This window comes from Ursus arctos, unplaced genomic scaffold, assembly GCF_023065955.2.
Source record: "Ursus arctos isolate Adak ecotype North America unplaced genomic scaffold, UrsArc2.0 scaffold_2, whole genome shotgun sequence".
NCBI lineage: Eukaryota > Metazoa > Chordata > Mammalia > Carnivora > Ursidae > Ursus > Ursus arctos.
Genome location: NW_026622874.1, coordinates 64,686,935 through 64,706,396, shown reverse-complemented (window position 1 = coordinate 64,706,396; position 19,462 = coordinate 64,686,935). Strand labels below are relative to the sequence as shown.

General features: G+C 61.4%; 1 protein-coding gene across 1 annotated transcript; it reads left to right on the top strand.

Moving 5' to 3' along the window:
• The first annotated feature begins 5,881 nt into the window (after positions 1–5,881).
• Positions 5,882–15,762, top strand: EFNA3 (ephrin A3). Its single transcript, XM_026485041.3, has 6 exons — positions 5,882–5,986; positions 6,371–6,849; positions 12,745–13,058; positions 14,189–14,254; positions 14,431–14,508; positions 14,725–15,762. The coding sequence occupies exons 1-6, from the start codon at positions 5,882–5,884 to the stop codon at positions 14,853–14,855; spliced, it is 1,173 nt and encodes a 390-aa protein (XP_026340826.2). The 3' UTR covers positions 14,856–15,762.
• The last annotated feature ends 3,700 nt before the right edge of the window (positions 15,763–19,462 follow it).

Genomic DNA, 19,462 nt, shown 5'->3' with positions numbered 1-19,462 from the left:
GCTGGGTTGAGGGTCTCCAGGGCCAAATCACCCACAGGCCCGGCAGGGTGCTGGAAGGAGCGATGCCTGCTTCCAGCGAGGGGCAGGCCTGCCCACCTGTCTGGTGCCAGGCCAGCTTCCTTCCTCCAATTAAATCCTAATGAGGTGTCATTAACCCTTAGCTTGCCTGCCAGCCTCAGGTGGAGCTCAGATTCATGGTCTCCCACAGAACCAAGAGGGGGGGCCTTTGAAGAAGCTGAGAGGTAGTGGGGTCGGGGGCCAGGAGACCAGCAGGCAGGGCCAGAGGCATGGGCAGCAGGCCTTGGTTATCCTGTGTGCCGCGGAGGCACTCTAGACACAGGTGTCCCCGTCTGAGCCCACTTCCTCCTCATGCATCAGCCCCACAGTTACTTGTGCATTGCCCTACCTGCTCCTACTGAGACCGCAGGCTGGGGTATACACTTGCATCAGACAAGATCCTTTCCCTTCAGGAATCTTCAGATTGCTCAGGAAGGCAAACTGGCCGACAAATAATTATAATGCCAAGTGCAAATGCGACTACAGAGCTACGTATAAAGTGCTGTGGGGAAATAGGCTGTCCGAGGAGACCTGGGTTTGAAGGACAAAGTTAAAGGCAGGGAGGGGATGTGCAGAACTAGTAATGCCTATGTGTGCGACGCAGTGTGGGCCCGTGCTCAGGGGTGTTTTCCGGACTGCCGGTGTCTGCCCTCCCAGACCTGTATGTCTTGCATCTGTATCTATGTGTGCAAGTGTGTACGTGTGTTGTCTGGATCTCTCTGTGTCTGGAATCCCTTCTCCTGAACACACATTGTGGTTTTATTACAGATCAATGTTTGCCACGAAGCTCTCGTGCAGATTAGCCTGGACCTGCCCAGCCCAGGGGAGGGGAGTAGAGAGAACCGATGTTGGCTGTTTGGGAAGGGGTGGGCAGGCACCGTCTCCACACTCCGGGGGCCCAGACTCTTGGCTCCCCATTTGGTAGCGGCTGGCCAAGGGAGGCAAAGGGGCTGTGGTAGGGTGTGCCCTCACTGTAGTCCCCCCTGGCCCTGGCTCCCCAGAGGAGACATGGGGGTTACAGCCACCACTCCCCACCGAGATCTCAGGCCCCCTCCCCCAACCTGTTCTGTCTGCAGAGGAGCAGGCCAGCTCAGACCTGTCTGCTGGCTCTCTCCTGCAGGGAGCAGATCCTTTCTACGGGACTCCAGAGGGCTGGGAACGCTGGAGCCTACTAGGAGGCCCGGTACTCCACCCCAGCCCTCCGAGGCTCTCTCCAGCCCGGATTCCCCCACCCACTCTAGGGAGCCGCTTCTCTGGGTCTCGCCCAGACATAACCATCTCCCCCAGGGATCCTCTCAACGGCCAGGCCAGGTGGAAGGTGGAGGCTGGAGTTCTGGTGATGGGGGTGGGGCCAGCTGGGGGGCAGTGAGGCTACTCGGAGATCTCTGCCCAGTTCCCTCGCCTTGAAGCCGCTTGCTGGCAAGCTCCACTTTGATGGCAGTAAAGAGAAGAGAGTCTAGATCTAGACAGAGTTTTAGGGGTTAAGAAGAGGCTCTGCAGTCTGAGGAGAAGGTCAGGGACCCCTCCTTCCACACTATCAAGGATGGGGACTTCCAAGGATGGGGCTGAAGCTTCCCCTGCCCCTGATTCCATCGAATTGTTTTCTGCCCCATCCCACTCCGCAAGCCCTGGGCCAGCTCTGCCACTGTGACAGAGTTTAGAGAAGCTTGGAGAGCGGGGGAAGGAATGGAAAAGAGAGCCCAGGGCTCCTCTCAGTGGGCAGACCTCAGGAGGGAATCCCGTAATAATAATGCTGATGGGGGCGCCTGGGTGGCTTAGTCAGTTGAGCATCTGCCTTCATCTCGGGTCATGATCCCAGGGTCCTGGGATCGAGTCCTGCATCGGTTTCCCTGCTCAGCAGGGAGCCTGCTTCTCCTTCTGCCGGCTGCTCCCCCTGCTTGTCCTCTTTCTCTCAAATAAGTAAATAAATAAACTTTGAAAAAAATAAAAACAATGGTGATGAGGGGCGCCCGGCTGGCTCGGCTGGCTCTGCCAGTGGAGGTGGAGGTGGAGCCTGTGACGTGGTCATGAGTTCGAGCCCCACAGTGGGTGTGGAGATTACTTACAGTCTTTTTATTTTTTATTTTTTTTAACTTTTTTTTTAAAGATTTTATTCATTTATTTGACAGAGAGAGAGAGATAGCCAGCGAGAGAGAGAACACAAGCAGGGGGAGTGGGAGAGGAAGAAGCAGGCTCCCAGCACAGAGCCCGATGTGGGGGTCCAACCCAGGACTCTGGGATCACGCCCTGAGCTGAAGGCAGAGGCTTAAGGACTGAGCCACCCAGGCGCCCCTTAGAGTCTTTTTAAAACCAAATACATGGATAAAACTAATGGCGATGAGGCCCCCCATGAATCAAGCGCCCCATGGGTCCCAAGCGCTGTGCTAAGTGCTCCCCAGGCCTGGGTCCTAATCTCATCACAAGCAACCCCTGGAGGAAGGGTATTCTTTTCCCTGCTTTACAGAGGAGGAAGCTGTCGGAAGTTAGGTGACTAGAAGAGCCAATAAGCGCTGGACCTGGCACTCAAACCCAAGAAGCCACACTACCTCCCTCTCAGCTTTTCTCGAAGCACATTCAGGGGACCCCACACACCTCTCACAACACCCCGGACATGCCTCCCCACTTCAGGCCGTGCAGCTTGTGGGGCCCATCAGAGGGACCAGGCCGTGACTAGGATCGGACGTGCTTATACCCCGAGCAGCTCGCCGAGCCCCGCGCCCTGGTCTCCTATGTCCTGGACCACACAGAGGTTTGTGCTGCGGTGTTCCCTGTCGGCAGGCGTGTGCGCGACTCCACGTCAGCTCAGGACCTCGCGCATCGCACGGCCATGCCGACCACAGGCTCTCAAGAGTCAGCACACACACGCATCGCCCTCCTCTCAGCACCTAGGTCTCCAGGTCGGGGCCGTGGCGACAGCCTGCCAGCTCTGGGGCGCGCACATGGGCCCTGGGCGAGGTGCGGAGCCTGTGAATATTTCATGTCTGGAACAGGCGGCGGCCTCCCCCGCAGACACATGTGCCCAGTCCTCCCTCTCGCAGGCTCCTTGTTTATTTGTTTAATGAATTATTTATCCATGGCCCCCCTTCCCTGCTGGTCTCCCCCTCCCCCAGGGCCTAGCCTCCATGATTTATTGAACACAGCTCAGTTCTGTGGTTGCCACCCGATGTCCTGGGAGCTGCCTTGGGCCACACAGCCTGAGTACTCCCTCTGCCCCCGACCTGTTCTGCTCCCTGCTTCCTTGGCCCCGAGAGGGGTGGGAGTGAGGCACCATGTCAGAGGGCTCCCAGGGGTCTGAATTCGGTGTCCCTGGAGAGAACATGGCAACCAGAGGGGCACCAGCAAGACGAGGGTCAGAGGCAGGTGCAGGCTGAACCCGCAGGAAAGAGAGAGGAGGCCTGAGGCCCTAAAGGGAGGACCGGCCCTATGGCGAGAACCCCAGCAGAGGCCCTCACCCTACAGACAGGGGTCTGTCCTGGCCCAGGCCTTAGACGTCAGTGTCTCAAACCGTAGCCTGTGACCCCTTGGGGTAGTGAAATCAAGAATAAATTTTATGGGTCTCAACCACCCCTTTATTTTAAAGAGACTTAAAACTAGAAGAGGAGAAACCTATCAGAGCACGTCCCCTGTAGTAAGGCTGACTATCGTTTCATGACACTCACTGCTCTGGTTATGTGAGTGTGTGTGTGCACACACGCATGTGCACACGTGTGTGCTGTTTTATAAAATATACATCTTGGAGTGCCTGGGTGGCTCGGCCAGGTAAGCAGCCGACTCCTTTTTTTTTTTTTTTTTTTAGATTTTATTTATTTGACAGATGGCACAAGCAGGAGGAGCAGCAGGCAGACGGAGAAGTAGGCTTCCCCACGGAGCAGGGAGCCTGATGTGGGGCTCGATCCTAGGACCCTGGGATCATGACCTGAGCCGAAGGCAGACGCTTAACCAACTGAGCCACCCAGGTGCCCCAGCGTCTGAGTCTTGGCTTCAGCTCGGGTCATGATCTCAGGGTTGCGGGATCAAGCCCTGCATCGGGCTCCCCACTGAGAGGGGAGTCTGCTGGAGATTCTCTCTCTCCCTCTCCCTTTGCCCCTCCCCCACTCACGCTCGCTCTTGTTCTAAAATGAATAAATAAATCTTTAAAAAAATAAAATATACATCTTACGTGGGTCACAGTCAGGAAAAACTTGAGTGACAGTTATAAACAGAGGCCTAGAACCCACTGATGACCCAGATGTCACAAAAAGAGGCCTAGGCTTCAGATCAGATCCCAGGTGTGTGGATAGTGGCCCCGAGCTTACACACAGAGACCCAATGCCCAGAGAGGCCAAGAGCCCGTGAGTGGAGGCCTACAGGCAGGCCTGGGCATCACAGCTGGACTGGAGGTCCATACCCCACATCAAGACTGCCACTTAGCTGGACATTTTGTGCATGGCACAAAGGAGTCGCCCACGGAGCTGGTAAAGGTGCCCTCAGCTCAACTCCTTCACCAAGATGGAGAAACACACAGGGCCACTTCCTGCTGAAGGAAACAGCACAAGGCACTGCTTGCGGAAAGATGCACGCTAAAGACTGGGTCTGCAGAGAGGGTGCTTATCCTAAACCACGCAAAAGCCCAAATCCGCCAGCAATTGATTTGGATAGAGGTCCAGTCAGAGCACCAGATCCCATAGACAGAGGCCTAGGCTCTGTAGAGAGTGTCCCAGAACTTAACAACCCGATAGAGCTGCTTAAATCCTAGAGAAAGGGCTCCAGACCCTGAAGAGAAGGGCTCAGTTATGGGGAGTGGGTACGGGGGTGCTAGTTTCTAAACAGGAGTATCTGAGTCCTGTAGAAAAAGCCTCACATCCATTAGTGGGACCTAGATTCTACAAAAAGGGATTTAAGCCTTCTAAAATGAAATCGGAACTCCTAGACCAAACCAGCCAGCTCCCACCCATATGTAAATGGGCAGCCCCTCTGCCAGCTGTGGGCCCTACAGAGAGAAGCCTCCCTTTGCATAGCAGGGAGTGTGGGGACAGAGGAGGAGGCTGGGATCCGGGGCACCTGGAGTAGGCAAGTTAGCATCATTTGGGTGAAACAAATCTCCCTGGGGGTGAGGAGTCTGGGGGAAGAGAGAGCTGTTTGCAAAGTCCCCCATTCCCACCCCAAGAGGCCTAATTTATTTTCTGGCTCCTGAGAAGGGAGAGGAGATCTCCTGGGGTGGAGGGGAGCTGAGGGAGGACAGAGCCTACTCTTGCCTGGCAGCAGCCAGGCACAAGGCCCATGCTGGATGGCACCATCCCCTGCCCCCACCGCAGCACCTGAGGCTGACTTGTGTCGGGACCCCTGTCCTGCCAAGGGTCAGCAGATGGACGGTGCCTGCTCGCCCTCTCTCCTGCAGTAAAGGAGAAAAGAGCACCACAGCCGTCTCCCCAGGCACCGTCGTTGGTGTGGATGGTCAGAACCTGATCTGACACCTGGTCCGTCTTAGTCTGAGCCTCTCCAAGAGAGAAGAAGTGAGGGCTGGACACCCTCAGGCCTGGATCTTAGACCCTTTCCCTCAACTCTACTTCCTGGGCCAAGAAGGGGCGGGAGGAGAACAGGGAACTGTGGTGTCAGGGGGCATGTGTGTTTGTGCGTGAGGCCCTGCGTGTGCGTGGTCTGGGGTGTGCTCCCATGTCTCTGTCTGTGGCTCTCTGGTTGTCGGAGCGCAGCTCCCTGTGTGTGTCGGCCAGGGGCCTGTGTGTGTGTAAACGTCTGTGTCCTGCGCTCTGGCTCTATGTTCCCTGGCTCTGTCCCGGAGAATGTGTGCGTGCAATGTCTGTGCTTGGGCGTCACTGTGGGGACAATGACGGTGAAAGCTGGAGCCTACGATCTGCCTTCTCGTCAGTGCGGCCAGGGGCGACCAAGCCGAGGGACACCACTGGCTGCCCCGGAGGGGCCCTGCTGGAGGGTGAGTGAGGAGTCCTCTGTAGGTGCTTGGGCCCTTCCAGCACACCCAGTATGGACATTCCCCGGGGGAGCTCCTCTCCCTCACCTCCAAAGAACACAAGCCTCATGCTCCGCTGGGGGCTTCGGGCCAGCTGCTGCCAAGTCCTTGGTGCCCACGGAGCTTCTCCACCCTGCAGCCCACCGGCCTCATTCACACGGGAAGAGGGCCATGCAGGGAGCGGAGGGCAGACCGTTCAGAAGGAGCGGGGGAGGGGAGTCTAGTTCTGTTTATGAAACGGTCCTTGGACCCCCAGCTCCTTTTCAAATCTCCCTCGCCCCATCCCAGGGATGGATGTGGTCACGGGAAATCGAGACCCCGGTTTGGGCCCCCCTAATCCTTCTCCAGGGCAGTCGAGACTGGGCAGCAGAAGGCCCGGGACCCGCGGAAGCAAATAGTAAACCTCGGAGGGAGAGAGGAGGTGCGGGCCGGTTGTTCCCGAGGGGGCAGCGTCGTCCCCACCTCTCGAGCGCCGCGCGCTCCGGGCCCGAGCGGGGCGGGGCCAGGCGGGAGCGCGCCCGGGGCGGGGCTTCGGGGGCGCGCCCGGAGGGCGGAGGGAAGGGCTGGGGGCGTGGCCTAAGGCTCGGGGGCCGGCGGCTGCGGCGGCGGCGGCGGCGGCGGCGGCGGCAGGGAGCGGAGACGCGAGAAGCCGGGAGCGCGGGGCTCAGTCGGGGGGCGGCGGCGGCGGCGGCTCCGGGGATGGCGGCGGCTCCGCTGCTGCTGCTGCTGCTGCTCGTGCCCGTGCCGCTGCTGCCGCTGCTGGCCCAGGGGCCCGGGGGGGCGATGGGAAACCGGCATGCGGTGTACTGGAACAGCTCCAACCAGCAGTGAGTCGGGGGCCCAGGGAGCCCAGTGCGTCCCGCGTCTGCGAGAGGGGGAGCCGGTGGGCCCGGGAAGTCCTGAGGGCACCTGGGGTGGGGGTCCTGGGAGGCACGGCTGGGGGCTGGGAACGAGGGAGAGGGGGACACACTCTGTGGGCGTCTGTGAAACTCGCGGGGGGGGGTGTCTGAAAGAGGCTCTGGAGGTCTAGGAAGGAGGACTTGGGCCGTGCGGAGGAGGCTGCTCGGGGGACACCGCACCCCACCTTGCCTTCTCTCCGCACCGCCCCTGGAATAGCGTGCCCCCACCGCACAGTCCCCCATCTTCGCCCCCTTCAGCCGTGCTGGGCCGTCGCACGGGGGGGGGGCAGGGATGACCCGTTTTCAGCGGTGAGGCTTTCGAGGGGTTCTGTCTACGACTCCTGCTTTAAAAGTGGGGTCCAGAGCTGAGGCAGGGAGTCCGGCCCTGCACCTCCTCAGAAGGAAGCCGAATGGGTTGCCCTGGTTGTGGGGGAAAGCCAAGCGGCGGTGAGCTGGGGCTGGGTCGCCGAGGCCGGGGTCTTGGAGGTGCTGCTTGGTGGGGATGGAAACGTGGGGTACCGGTGAAAGGAAGAGAGGCAGGCAGATGTCGGCGTGTCACACACGCACACACACGCCCGGCCTGGGGACGGCGTGTGGCTCCAAGTGTGAGCAGGCGTGCGCGGCTGTCAGTGTGCGTGTGTGTCTGAGTGTGTGATTTGTGTGTCTGCGTCGGCGATCGTCTGGGGGTGGGAGCGGGCGGCGGGGCGGGGAGGGGGCTGCGGTCGCTGTCCGCGTGGCCGGCCGCGTCTGGGCTGGGGTGGCTGCCGGCGCCGCCGCGGTCTGGGCGGGTGTCAGGGCGGCCGTGTGGTTTCCCGGGGTGTGTGGCGCGGAGGCTGGGTGCCGGCTGCGGGGCCAGGTCCTCGATCTGCTCAGTCCTCGCTGCCCTTGTCTTCTCCTCCCCGCCGTGCCTCCGTGTGTGTCTGTGTGTTGGGGGCATCCCTAGGGACGCGGGGGTCACTGTCACACCTGCCTAGGCGGCGGCGGCGGCGGCACTACCTCTGGCTTCCCACCCTGGGGGGCGACTCGGGAGCAACTGGCTAGGCCCCAGGGGAGGGGACCGGGAGGGCCGGGCGGCCGCGACCCCCAACCTCCCGGGGGAGGGGCTGCCGTTCGCCGCTCCGCTCTTTGTTGTTTGGGGCTCCGCGCCTCCCCCTCTCTCCCTGCTCGCGCCCGGAGTGTCAGACTGGGGGTGGGGATGAGCCAACGACGCCCCCCTCTCGCTTCCCATGGAAACCTCGGGGGTGGGGATGAGGCCCCTCCCCCCCGGAGCGGGACTCGAAGAACTCCGGGGGGTGCTGGGGGCTGACTCCCTGTTCTATTTAGCTCGTCCCCCTCCCTCAGACTCACACGTCCGCCTCCCCCCGCCCCGCTAGAGTCTGGCGGGGAGTGGAGAGTACGCAGGTGAGGGGCCACGGGTTCCCACCACCCTCGGGGCACCCCCCGCGTTCTTAGGGGAAGCCGGAGCCGGGGTGTGCGGGAACGGCTGTGGGGGGGGGGTGTTGTTGATCAGGTTCCCCTCCCCCGCATACACCTGGGCTCAGGTGAAAGCCCTGGGAGGGGGTGGGGGAGCCCGGTTCCGGGAGCCTCCTGTCTTCCCCGCTCCCCCGCAGGTCTGGACCGGCAGAGGTGGGAGGGGGCGCGCACCCGGCTGGGAGGACGCCGCCGCCCCCGCCTCGCTTCCTCGGCCTTTGTTGCCGCTGCGCCCGGGCTCCCCGGCTCCCTCACTGCGGCAGCCGCGGCCCCATAAATCGTGAGAGCGACGTGCTCCGGAGCCGGGAGTGGAGAGGGCCAGGGAGCTGGGGGCGGGGCCGGGCCGAGCCACAGGCTCCTGCGCCCCCTCCCCCCGGTCACGTGAGCTGGGCGCCGGGCTCCCACCCCCTGTCACGTGCTGAGGGTCTCTGCCCCTTGGGGTCACGTGGAGAGGGTCTTGCGACCCCGCCTCCTGGGGTCACGTGGGAGGGTGCTGGTGGGGACACGTGCAGAGGCCTGCTTTGACAGACCTGGGGGCAGTGCCCTGCACGGCAGTCGTGATCTCGTCCCTCGTCCCCCCACTCAGGCTCTCGGTTTGATCCTCCAGTTGGAGAGATCAGTTCCCAACCTGGCCCAGAAACTAGAGATGAGGGGTACTATACTGGAAGGAAGAAGGAGAATGTGAGGTCGAGGGGGTCCCCTGAGCCCGGAATTGAATTTGGGGTGGGGGTGGGAGGACCGGCTGATGGCCAAATGTATGCCCCCTGGCCCTGTGCTTCATTGCTCTGCAGAACGGAGCAAGGCGCTATTATTCGCCCCTGACTCAAGAAGCCTCGGGAACATCTTTCTCTAGCCGGTTCCCTACCTCTTTCTCTCTGAAATGTTTCTGTTGCTGATGTCTCTTTCATTCACACGTTCATTCAACAAATATTTATTGAGGCTGTACTATGTCCCTGTTGGTCTTTCCCTCTGCGCGCGTATTCTCCCTGCCACCGAGCCTCTGCCCCGCACCCCCTTGCCGGCCACCAAGAGCCGTCTCAGTCTCTGCTGTCTGGGGGCCTCCCCGATCGGCCCCCACGTCTGTTCCTTTCTCCACGCCTCCCTCCGTTCTTATTCTGGTCCTCTTTCTCTCCCTCTCTTTCGCTGTGTCTCGCTCTGTCCCCGCTCGGGGACCCGGGTTTGTTAGTCTCCCCTCTCGCTGCGCGCGTCTCCTCTCACTCCGTGTGTGTCTCGCTTTCGGCGGGTCTCTCGCTCTTCGCCGCCGCTGCAGATCAATAAACCTTCGCCGCCGCCCGCCGCTGTCGCAGGGAGGGGGCGGGGATGTGGGGCGCGCTGCCTCTCCCCCACCCGACCGACGCCGGCCGGAGAAGCCCGGAGAAGCCCGGGCCGCGGCCCAGGGATGGCGAGACCCGGCGGGGTGGGGCGCAGGGAGCGCCTGGAGGGGTGCGGGGGTGTGAGCGAGCACGCGCCGCCCCGCGAACGTTCCCGCCACCCACCCAACCCAAGCCGGGCGCGCGGACCCCACGCCGCGCGCACGTGGTCCAGCCTCGCCTGCTGGAGCGAGCGGCGCGCCGCCTCGGGGCCGCGCTAGAGGGGAGGAGAACCCGGGTCTGTGTCTTGCCATCTCTCCTCCACTTCTTTAGCTCTGCATCCCGGCTTCTAGGCGTGGGGGCAGGGATTAAACAAGTTCAGGGCCCCTTGGGATGCCTTCCCCACTCCCTGGTCTTGTTAGACACCCTGTTTACCTGTCCCTAATTGCCCCGCGGGGAGAAGTTTGCTCCTTCCCTGCTCCCCCGCCGCCCACCCCACCAGGCTCGAGCAGGCGGGGCACTGAAGGAGTTACAGAGAAGGGTCGGAATGCGCCCCGGAGGCGGTGAGAGCCGGGAGAGACGAAATAACGGGGTGAGGGGGCACCCCCTCTAGGTGGGGTGTGTCAGCACTCGCCTTTCTTCGGGAGGGGTGGAGGCCAGCAGGGGATGAAGGGAAGAAGAATAGAGAACTGTTTGAAGGGGCAGGCACACCCCAGCCCCCAGGTCCCCCCACGCACCCCCCAGGGATGGGGAGCTGCTGCCCTAGAGGAGGAGTTAGCTGCCGAGCTTTGCTGGGCCTGGTGGCACCTCTCTCTCCACTGCCAGGGGAGGGAGGATGACAGATTCAATTAAAGTGCCCAAGCCAAGCAGACACCTCACGCAGGTCTCCCAGGAGTTGGGACTGGGGACTCTGGCACCCGGTCCCTGCCCACCAGCCCCCTGCCCACTAGATACCAGCTGCCCACAGCTATTCCACAAGCCACTCTTCCTTCCACATGCCCAGCTTGGGGGGATTTCAGGGGCTCTTCCTGCCACCCAGCCCAGGGAGGGGTAAAAGATGGCTTCTCTTCACCGGAGCTCGTCCAGCCACCTTTCCATAAAGCTCGTCCCCGCCCTGTTGAGGAAACTGAGGTTACCTGTCCCAATAGCTCTGGCCTTGGCTTACTCCTTGCGAGAATGGGCTGTGTTGTAGGGGAATCTGGGCAGTGCCCCAGGGAGGGGCCACTTCAGAGCAGGGCTGGAAACCTAGGTGGGGCTCAAAGACGGTGGCTGTGCAGCAGTGGCTTTAGGCCCGGCTCCCTATCCCTGGTGGCCCCCTACTCAAAGCCTGTGGGGGAGCAACACTAGTCTTGGAAGTTGGGGATAGAGAGGCAAACCCAGGTGGCGCCAGGAGCCAGGCCTGGTCTAACCCGTTTTCCTGCTCCCAGTGCCCCAGGCCGAGACTCCTGCCCACCTGAGTGCCAGGGCCAGGGAGGGGCCTAAGTGACCCATCACTCCCGTGGGAACCAAGTGGGACTGGTGGCATTCCTGATGACTCAAGAAGGCTGTGCCCATTCCTACTGAGGTGCCCGGGCACCAGCTCTCACCTCTGCTTATTGCCAGGCTTGGAAGGGAGTGCTTGGGGAGGGGGCGGCACAAGCCAGGCCAAGCAAGTAGGGTAAGGTGGGGAGGGACCCTCCAGGCTCCACCCAATTTGGAGGCCTCCAAGCTTGTTTCCCTAATGGATCTAATTACTATTTGTGGAACTGGGAGGTGCTTGGTGACACGGGGAGCCAGTCCCTCCCTTCAGGGTGTTCCCAGGGACTAGAGACCCCATTGGTTTGACATGCTGCCAAGTACCCCAGGCCTTCTGTGCCCACCATGTTCTCCTCTCTGACAAGATGTGTACATTCCTACCCTAAAGAAATTGGGGGGCACTCCTGCCTACTTCTCTGAGTTTCTTTCTCCATTCAGATGTTTTTCCCATCCCCGAACCACTAGGCACCACCATTAAGACCAACACTTTGATGATGCCTGGCAAGGCAGGTGGGGATTACAAGGGACCCAGCATCTGCTTCTGTGTCCCATAGAAGGATCAACGAAGTATGAGGCACAGCCATCTTGTCTGGGCACCATGCCCACTACTCTGCCTAGCACCATGAAGGGGGCAGTGGTGCCAGGTTGTGGAAGAAGATGGATGGAGATGGAAGTTTTGGCTGGCTGGCATGATACCACGTGGAGCCTTGGTGTTGAGTCCCTTAGTTCCCCAATCTGTTGTCTCACGTTATTGGGGACCTTAATTGCCAGTAATAGTGTAGAGAGGGCATGTGCCTGTGTGCGTGCGTGTGTGTGTGTGTGTGTGTGTGTGTCTGGGGCGGGGGATGCAGCAGGGGGGTGGGGGGCAGCGAGAGACCCTGAGATGGCTGGGGGCAACCCATCCTGGTATGCAAGTCCAACACACATGCAGCCTAGCTCTTCTAGGTGAGTGCCGCCCGAGTGGACGGTGGACATATTTGTGTGTGCGCCACGGAACTTCTGCGTGTATGTGCATGAAGCCTGCACACGTGCGTCTGTGAGGTCGGGTCCTGGCCGACTGGCCTTGGGGCTGGACTGGCAACGGCAGGAAAGCATGCTGGGAGAGGTGATGGAGGGTGCGCATCTCTGGGATCCCCCTTGCTTTCCAGTCCCCTACCACTCCTCGCCAGTGGTGAATTATGGGGGATGGACAGAGGAAATCCGGGCCTGGGTCTGGGAGTCGCTGGGGCCTGCGCCGTTTCTGTGGTAACCAAAGCGTACGTTCCCTTCTCCCCCGCCTCTTCTATAGAGGCAGGCCCGGCTTCCCTGCGCCTTGGCTGCCCTCTGGCGGCCACCAGGAGGACAGCACAAGGCGTGGGCGTTGAAGGCTAGTGTGGGACTGACTGGTGGCACTAGGGCCCTGGGGACAGAGACAGGGACTGAGAGGAGAGGCAGCTCCGAAGACCTAGGGAAGGTCTGCGGAGCGGCGACGTGGGAAGAGGGTTGGCGTGGGGTTTCTTCTCCCTGACCTGCTTCCTCTCTCCCGCAGCCTGCGACGAGAGGGCTACACGGTGCAGGTGAATGTGAACGATTACCTGGATATTTACTGCCCTCACTACAACAGCTCGGGGGTGGGCCCCGGGGCGGGGCCGGGCCCCGGGGGCGGGGCAGAGCAGTACGTGCTGTACATGGTGAGCCACGCCGGCTACCGCACCTGCAACGCCAGCCAAGGCTTCAAGCGCTGGGAGTGCAACCGCCCGCACGCCCCCCACAGCCCCATCAAGTTCTCGGAGAAGTTCCAGCGCTACAGCGCCTTCTCGCTGGGCTACGAGTTCCACGCCGGCCACGAGTACTACTACATCTGTGAGTGACGGCCGGGGGCGGGGCTTGGGCGGGGCCTGGAGGAGTGAGCGCCGGGGTGGGGCCCCGAGGGGGCGTGGCCTAAGTGTCGCGGAGGGCCAGGGGCGGGGCCTAAAGAGCGTACCTGGGAGGCGGCCAGGGGGTGGGGCCTAAAGAGCGTACCTGAGAGACGGGCAGGGGGTGGGGTCCCCGGGCTGGGGTCTTGGGGGCTGGGCGGGGCCGGAAAAAGTGAGTGAGGGCCAGGGGGTGAGAGGGCCCAGGGGCCGGGGATGGAGGGTGGGGATGGGCCTAAAGGCGAGTGTCAGAGTGCAGGCCAGGGATGGGGTCCGCAGGGGCCGGGGATGGGGGGTGGGGGTGGGCCTAAAGGCGAGTATCAGAGTCCCCGCCAGGGGGTGGGGTCCGCAGGGGCCGGGGATGGGGGGTGGGGGTGGGCCTAAAGGCGAGTGTCAGAGTGCCCGCCAGGGGGTGGGGTCCGCAGGGGCCGGTGATGGGGGGTGGGGGTGGGCCTAAAGGCGAGTGTCAGAGTGCCGGCCAGGGGATGGGGTCCGCAGGGGCCGGGGATGGGGGGTGGGGGTGGGCCTAAAGGCAAGTGTCAGAGTGCCCGCCAGTTGGTGGGGTCCGCAGGGGCCGGGGATGGGGGTGGGGGGTGGGCCTAAAGGCGAGTGTCAGAGTGCCGGCCGGGGGTGGTGTCCGTAGGGGCCCGGGATGGGGGGTGGGGGTGGGCCTAAAGGCGAGTGTCAGAGTGCCGGCCGCGGGTGGGGTCCCCAGGGGGCGGGGCCACGTGGTTGCCGCGTGGTCCGCGTCCCTGGGCGCGACACCCGGGATGCCGCGTGGGGCCTGGCGGCCTTAGGGCTTCGGCTCAGACGGCGTCTGAGGCTGAGAGAGGGTTAGTGACAGCCCGACGTTTGGGTCAGGGTCACTGCTTCCGTGAGGGACGCCCCGGGACTGAGACCTCAGGGCTCAGGGTTTGTGAGCGCTGGGACCAAAGGGGCTTCTCGGACTGACGGCGGGGCCACCGTGGCTCGCGACCAAGGGCCGGGGAGCCGCGGAGCCGCGGAGCCGCCGCCCGGGCGGGGGCGGCGCGGTGGGGCGCGGAGCGGGAGAACGCAGCTCAGGCCCCGTCTCGTCCCCAGCCACGCCCACCCACAGCCTGCACTGGAAGTGTCTGAGGATGAAGGTGTTCGTCTGCTGCGCCTCCAGTGAGTGCCGTCGGCGCCCAGCCGCGACCGCGTCCTCGGCTCCCTGCTTCGGGGCTCCCCTGGCTCCCGGGGGCGGAGGGGGGGCACAGGAGCGGGGACTCGCTCCCCAGCTGTAGCGGGGGGGATCCTGGCCCTGACTCTCCCCTCCTCTCTCCCACCCGCACCCCGCCCCGCAGCATCGCACTCCGGGGAGAAGCCGGCCCCCACCCTCCCCCAGTTCACCATGGGCCCCCATGTGAAGATCAACGTGCTGGGTGAGTCTGCGCAGCGCCCTCTGGTGGCCACTGCTGGAACCGCAGCCCCCTCCCCGGTGCCTGCTCACCTCGCATGCCTTCCTGGGGCACGGATCCCTCCTACACCCCCCCCCCGTGGGTGGTCACGTCCCGGCTCCACTGCTGCTGCCGCTGCCGCGTGCCCTGCCCGCGCGCACAGCCCAGCCCTCACCAGTGTCTCTATTCATCTGCCCACAGAAGACTTTGAGGGAGAGAATCCCCAGGTGCCCAAGCTTGAGAAGAGCATCAGCGGGACCAGCCCCAAGAGGGAACACCTGCCCCTGGCGGTGGGCATCGCCTTCTTCCTCATGACACTCTTGGCCTCCTAGCTCTGCCCCTGCCTAGGCGGGGAGACGTGGGGCTGGGAAAGGGCAGGGAGACTTTGACCTCTCCGAGGGAAGCCTAGCTGTGGGGCCTAGATCCCTCCTCCGATGGCTGGAAGCGGGGTCTGCACCTTCATCTGTGCCCGTCCCCTTTGCCCCCTCTCTCCCCACGTAGGGCACTGTAGTGGACCAGACGCAGGGACAGCCACGGGTCCCAGGTGGCCTTGTGGCTCTGGTACCTTTCTCTGACCCCTGGTACCTTCCCCTGTTGTCACCCTGGAGACAAATATGCCCCAGAGAGAGCAGATCCAAGCGTGGGAGGCACCCCCATCATTCTCTTCTAGGGGCAGAACACAGGGAGGGGACTAGATGGGCGAGGGGGTGGCCCACTGCCCCCTTCCCCTGTTTACAGCAATAAGCACGTCCTCCTCCCACTCCTGCTCCCAGGATTGTGGTTTGGATTGAATCCAAGTTTACAAGTAGACACCCCTGGGGGGCGGCGGGCAGTGGACAAGGGTGACAGGGGTGGGCATTGGGGTGCCAGCAGGCATGTACAGACTCTATATCTCTATATATAATGTACAGACGGACAGACTCCCTCTCCCTCCTTAACTCCCTGACCTTCCTTGACATCCCCTCCCAGCTTCAGACCCCTTCCCCACCAGGCTAGGCCCCCCCACTGGGGGACCCCCTGGCCCCTCTTGTGTCTTCTGTGAAGACAAGACCTATGCAACGCACAGACACTTTTGGAGACCGTGAGACAACAACGCCCCCTCCCCTCCAGCCCTGAGCCAGGACCCAAATCCCACGACCTTGCCCCGCCCACCCTCTGTGGCCCCACCCATCCTCCCGGGCCTTTTTCAAGTGCTTTGGCTGTGACTTTCATACTCTGCTCTTAGTCTAAAAAAATAAACTGGAGATAAAAATAACTAAGTGTGTGTGATTTCAGGGGACATCTCCCTTCTGCATGCTGGTTAAACCCCAGGTCACGGGGCGGGGGGGGGGGCAGACTCCGGCGGAAGGGTCCGCGGAGCACCTTCTGTGGCTCAGTCTCCCTTAAGGAGACAGCTGTGTGTGGCGGGGGCCACAGGGGCTTCGGAGCTGGGCCTGGCAACCTTTGGGCAAATCATTCACCCTCCAGGAGGCTCACATTTCCCCCCAGAGGTTTGAGCTGGGCTGCAGGTGTCTCAGGGCCAGTGTGAGGGCGCCATGGCTGAGGCTCAGGATGGTTTCTCCTTGCTTCCCATTCGTTCCACTCTGCAATCAGGGTCTTGACTGGAGTTTCTGGGTTTCAGGGGGGTTGCGAACCTAGATAGGGAAAAAAATCACCTTTGTTTTCACGTACCTGTAACTGAAATTAAACATTCTTTTATGTACTTGGGCAACAAGCCAAGAGGGCCTGTGTCTTTGTAACCAACAGAAATCACAGATGCTTTCAGGCTCCACTGCCGTTTCTGAAGGTCTCTCAAAACACCGTGTGTTCTCATCACTACTTTGAAAGGACCATGGTTGTTAGACTGTCCTTGTTTTTAATGTGTTAATAAAGAAGCCTATATATTTTCTACACCAAAAAATGTAAATGTTTTGATAACTGTGTTTCCATGTAATTGGTTTCCTTTATAATCCTTTGTAATTTTATTTTATTCATTTAAACCATTATGGCCCAAGGGCTGAGAGTGTGTTGGGGCTGGGGTCCCACATAACTCCAGCGCCCTGCGGCTATCAGACAGAGCAGGCGGAGAGGTCACATGGCCCCTCCAGGCCGGGTGGGGTCAGGCTTGTGCAGGCGGCACTGTGGGAGGAGGGGGTGACAACAGGAGCCAAAACCTGCCAGGGACGCGGGGCCTTATGGCCAAGCTGTGCACCCTTGGGACCCCATCCCACCCCAGTTCTCTAACTGGGCAGGCTGGGTCCTGACTGAGGGCCCCTCCTCTGCCCCTGTGGCTCCTGCCAGCAGCATCCCGAGAATGAGCCCTCCCTGGCGGCAGGGACTAGGTCTTCTCCCCACTCTGCACCCATAAAATATGGGAAATGGAATTTCAGCTGGACCGTGGCACGTGGGTAGGTTTCCTACTGGCAGAGCAGGGAGACGTGTGGGGAAAGAACCAGGGCAGCCGGGCGACCAGTCTGAGGCTCCCCACCAGAGATGAGACTGAAGAGGTTGGCTCATCCATTCCAGTCCTTTGTGGATTCCAGCGACTTCCTGAGCACCTGCTGAGTGCCAGGCTCTGGCCTGGGTACTGGGGATGCAAAGACAGTCTCTGCCCTCACATAAGCTCATATAGCATGTGTCGATACGTGAAGAGGAATCAGTAACACACACGGGCAGGACCCTATAACCAAGTGCTCTATGGCTAAACGCCCGGGGAACACACACCCTCCTGTCTGGAGACAGGGAAGAGGCTGCTGGGAGGAGGGGGTGCACACAGCGGGGGTCCAACTGGGGAAAGTAGGGAAGGCCTTGAAGGAACCTAAACAGTGGGCCTAAGCTGCAGGCTCCTCACATCCCAGGGCCACATGGGACAGGGGCTGGCATGCTTGGGGGGGGGGGGTGTGCTTAGTAGGTTCAAAATCCGGCAGTCCCTCAGCACCTGGGTGGCTCAGTCAGTTAAGCGTCTGCCTTTGGCTGGGGTCATGGTCCCAGGGTCCTGGATCCAGCTCCACATCAGGTTCCCTGCTCAGCTGGGGGTCTCCCTCTCCCTCTGCCCCTCCCCCAAGCTCGTGTTCTTTCCCCCTCAAATAAATAAATAAAATCAGATTTTATTAATTTATTTGACAGAGAGAGAACACAAGTAGGCAGAGCGGTAGGCAGAGGGAGAGGGAGAAGCAGGCTCCCCGCTGAGCAGGGAGCCCGATGTGGGGCTTGATCCCAGGACCCTGAGATCACGACCTGAGCCGAAGGCTCACTGAGGAACCCAGGTGCCTCCAAAATTTAAAAAATCTTTAAAAAATAATTGAGCAGTCCAGACAGAGGGCCAGGCACTGGGGGGCAGGAAGCAGAACCATTTGAGCACATACTGTGTACCAGGCGCTGCACCCAGGTGTTTCCCACGTGCTAGGAGCACCGTGCCCTTGGAAGCCTCCCCATCCCCAAAGCACAGATGGGAAGCCTCAGGGTCTAAAAGGCCACGTCCCTGGGTTAGGGTCACAGGGGCCTGGCACATGGGCAGGGCCTGGCAAGGCTGGCATTCAATGTGGGTGTGACTGTGTCATGCTCTGCCCACTGGAACTTCTACCACTTCCTGGAGCTGCTTCCCACACATCCTGATTGCCTCCCACCACTCTCTCCACCAAGTCACATGGCGTCTGGAGAGAAAGACATCAAAGGACCTCCAATCTGGATTGGGTGAACCAGTCTGAACCCCACATTTTAAGGGGAGGAAAACTAGGGGCGCCTGGCCGGCTCAGTCAGAGGAGCACGCGACTCTTGAGCTCAGGATCGTGGGTTCGAGTCCCACGCTGGGTGTAGAGATGACTTAAATAAATACACTTTAAAAAAGAAAAAAGCCAAAGGACAGGAAAACTAAAGCTCAGAAGGGTGAGTGACTCGTCCACCCACGCGGACACACGCACACGGCAGAGCAGCACTAGGACTCGGGTGTCCTGAGCTCCCGTCCCCTTCCCCGTGCTGCCAGGCCCCAGAAGAGACTGACAACTTCCCAGGGATCCAAGGCCGATACTTGAAACCTCTTAAACCAGCCCAAGCAGTGGCTAGCGAGAAAGGACCATTTCCCCCGTAGCTGGGGCTTTCGCCTTCCTGTGGGACCTCCTTTCAGGCAAGCCTCTAGTTCATAGAGCCTGTAAGGGGGGCGGAGGGTCAACGCTTAGATGGACAGACACCGGTGACCCTGAGCCTGCCTGGCACAGGGTCCCTGCCTCGTGGCATCAAGGTCAGCCCAGCCCAGGGAGTCCTGATCAAGGCAATGCTGAGGTGACACCAGGGACAGGGCCTGAGGGCAAGAGGGGGCAGGTGGGATGGAAGGGGACCCACAGTCCAGACTCAACACCTACTGATGGATCAGACAGGGCAGTGCAGGATAGCACAGAACAAAGTATGGGATCTGGGACTGAGCAAGACAATCGGGGTGTTGGGGAGGAGCAGGCTGAACCACCATCTGCTGGGGTGCCCTTACTGTCTGCTCGGGGGGGGCTGTGCTGTCTCCCCCATCAAGCCCCAGCCCCGAGGCTGTGCTGTTCCCCCCAAGCCCCAGCCCTGTGCGGGCTCCACAGGGCAGCACGTCCACCCTGACAGGGACTCCTTGGCCCCTGCCTGTGTCCCTCTGGCTGCCTCAGCAAGGACCTCCAGAGGGGCCACAGTAGCACGCACACATGAGGGAATTCAGAGCGTTGCCCCGGAGGCTCCTCAGGACACAGCTAATGGCAGGAGCAGACACAGATTTGGGTTTGGGGAGTGAGGCTCAGAGCGGCAACGCCCTCCGCTTCTGGGCGCCAGTCACTCTAACCCGGCCATGGAGAGGGAAGAGGAACAGGACCATTTGCTATCCGGGCTGGGCTTGTCCCCTGGGTTGGGAACCTGCAGGGGTGGGTGCTAAACCCTGAGGGGCGCGGGGAGCTTCACCGAGGAATGCTCTGGGCTCAGCCCTACCCTTGTG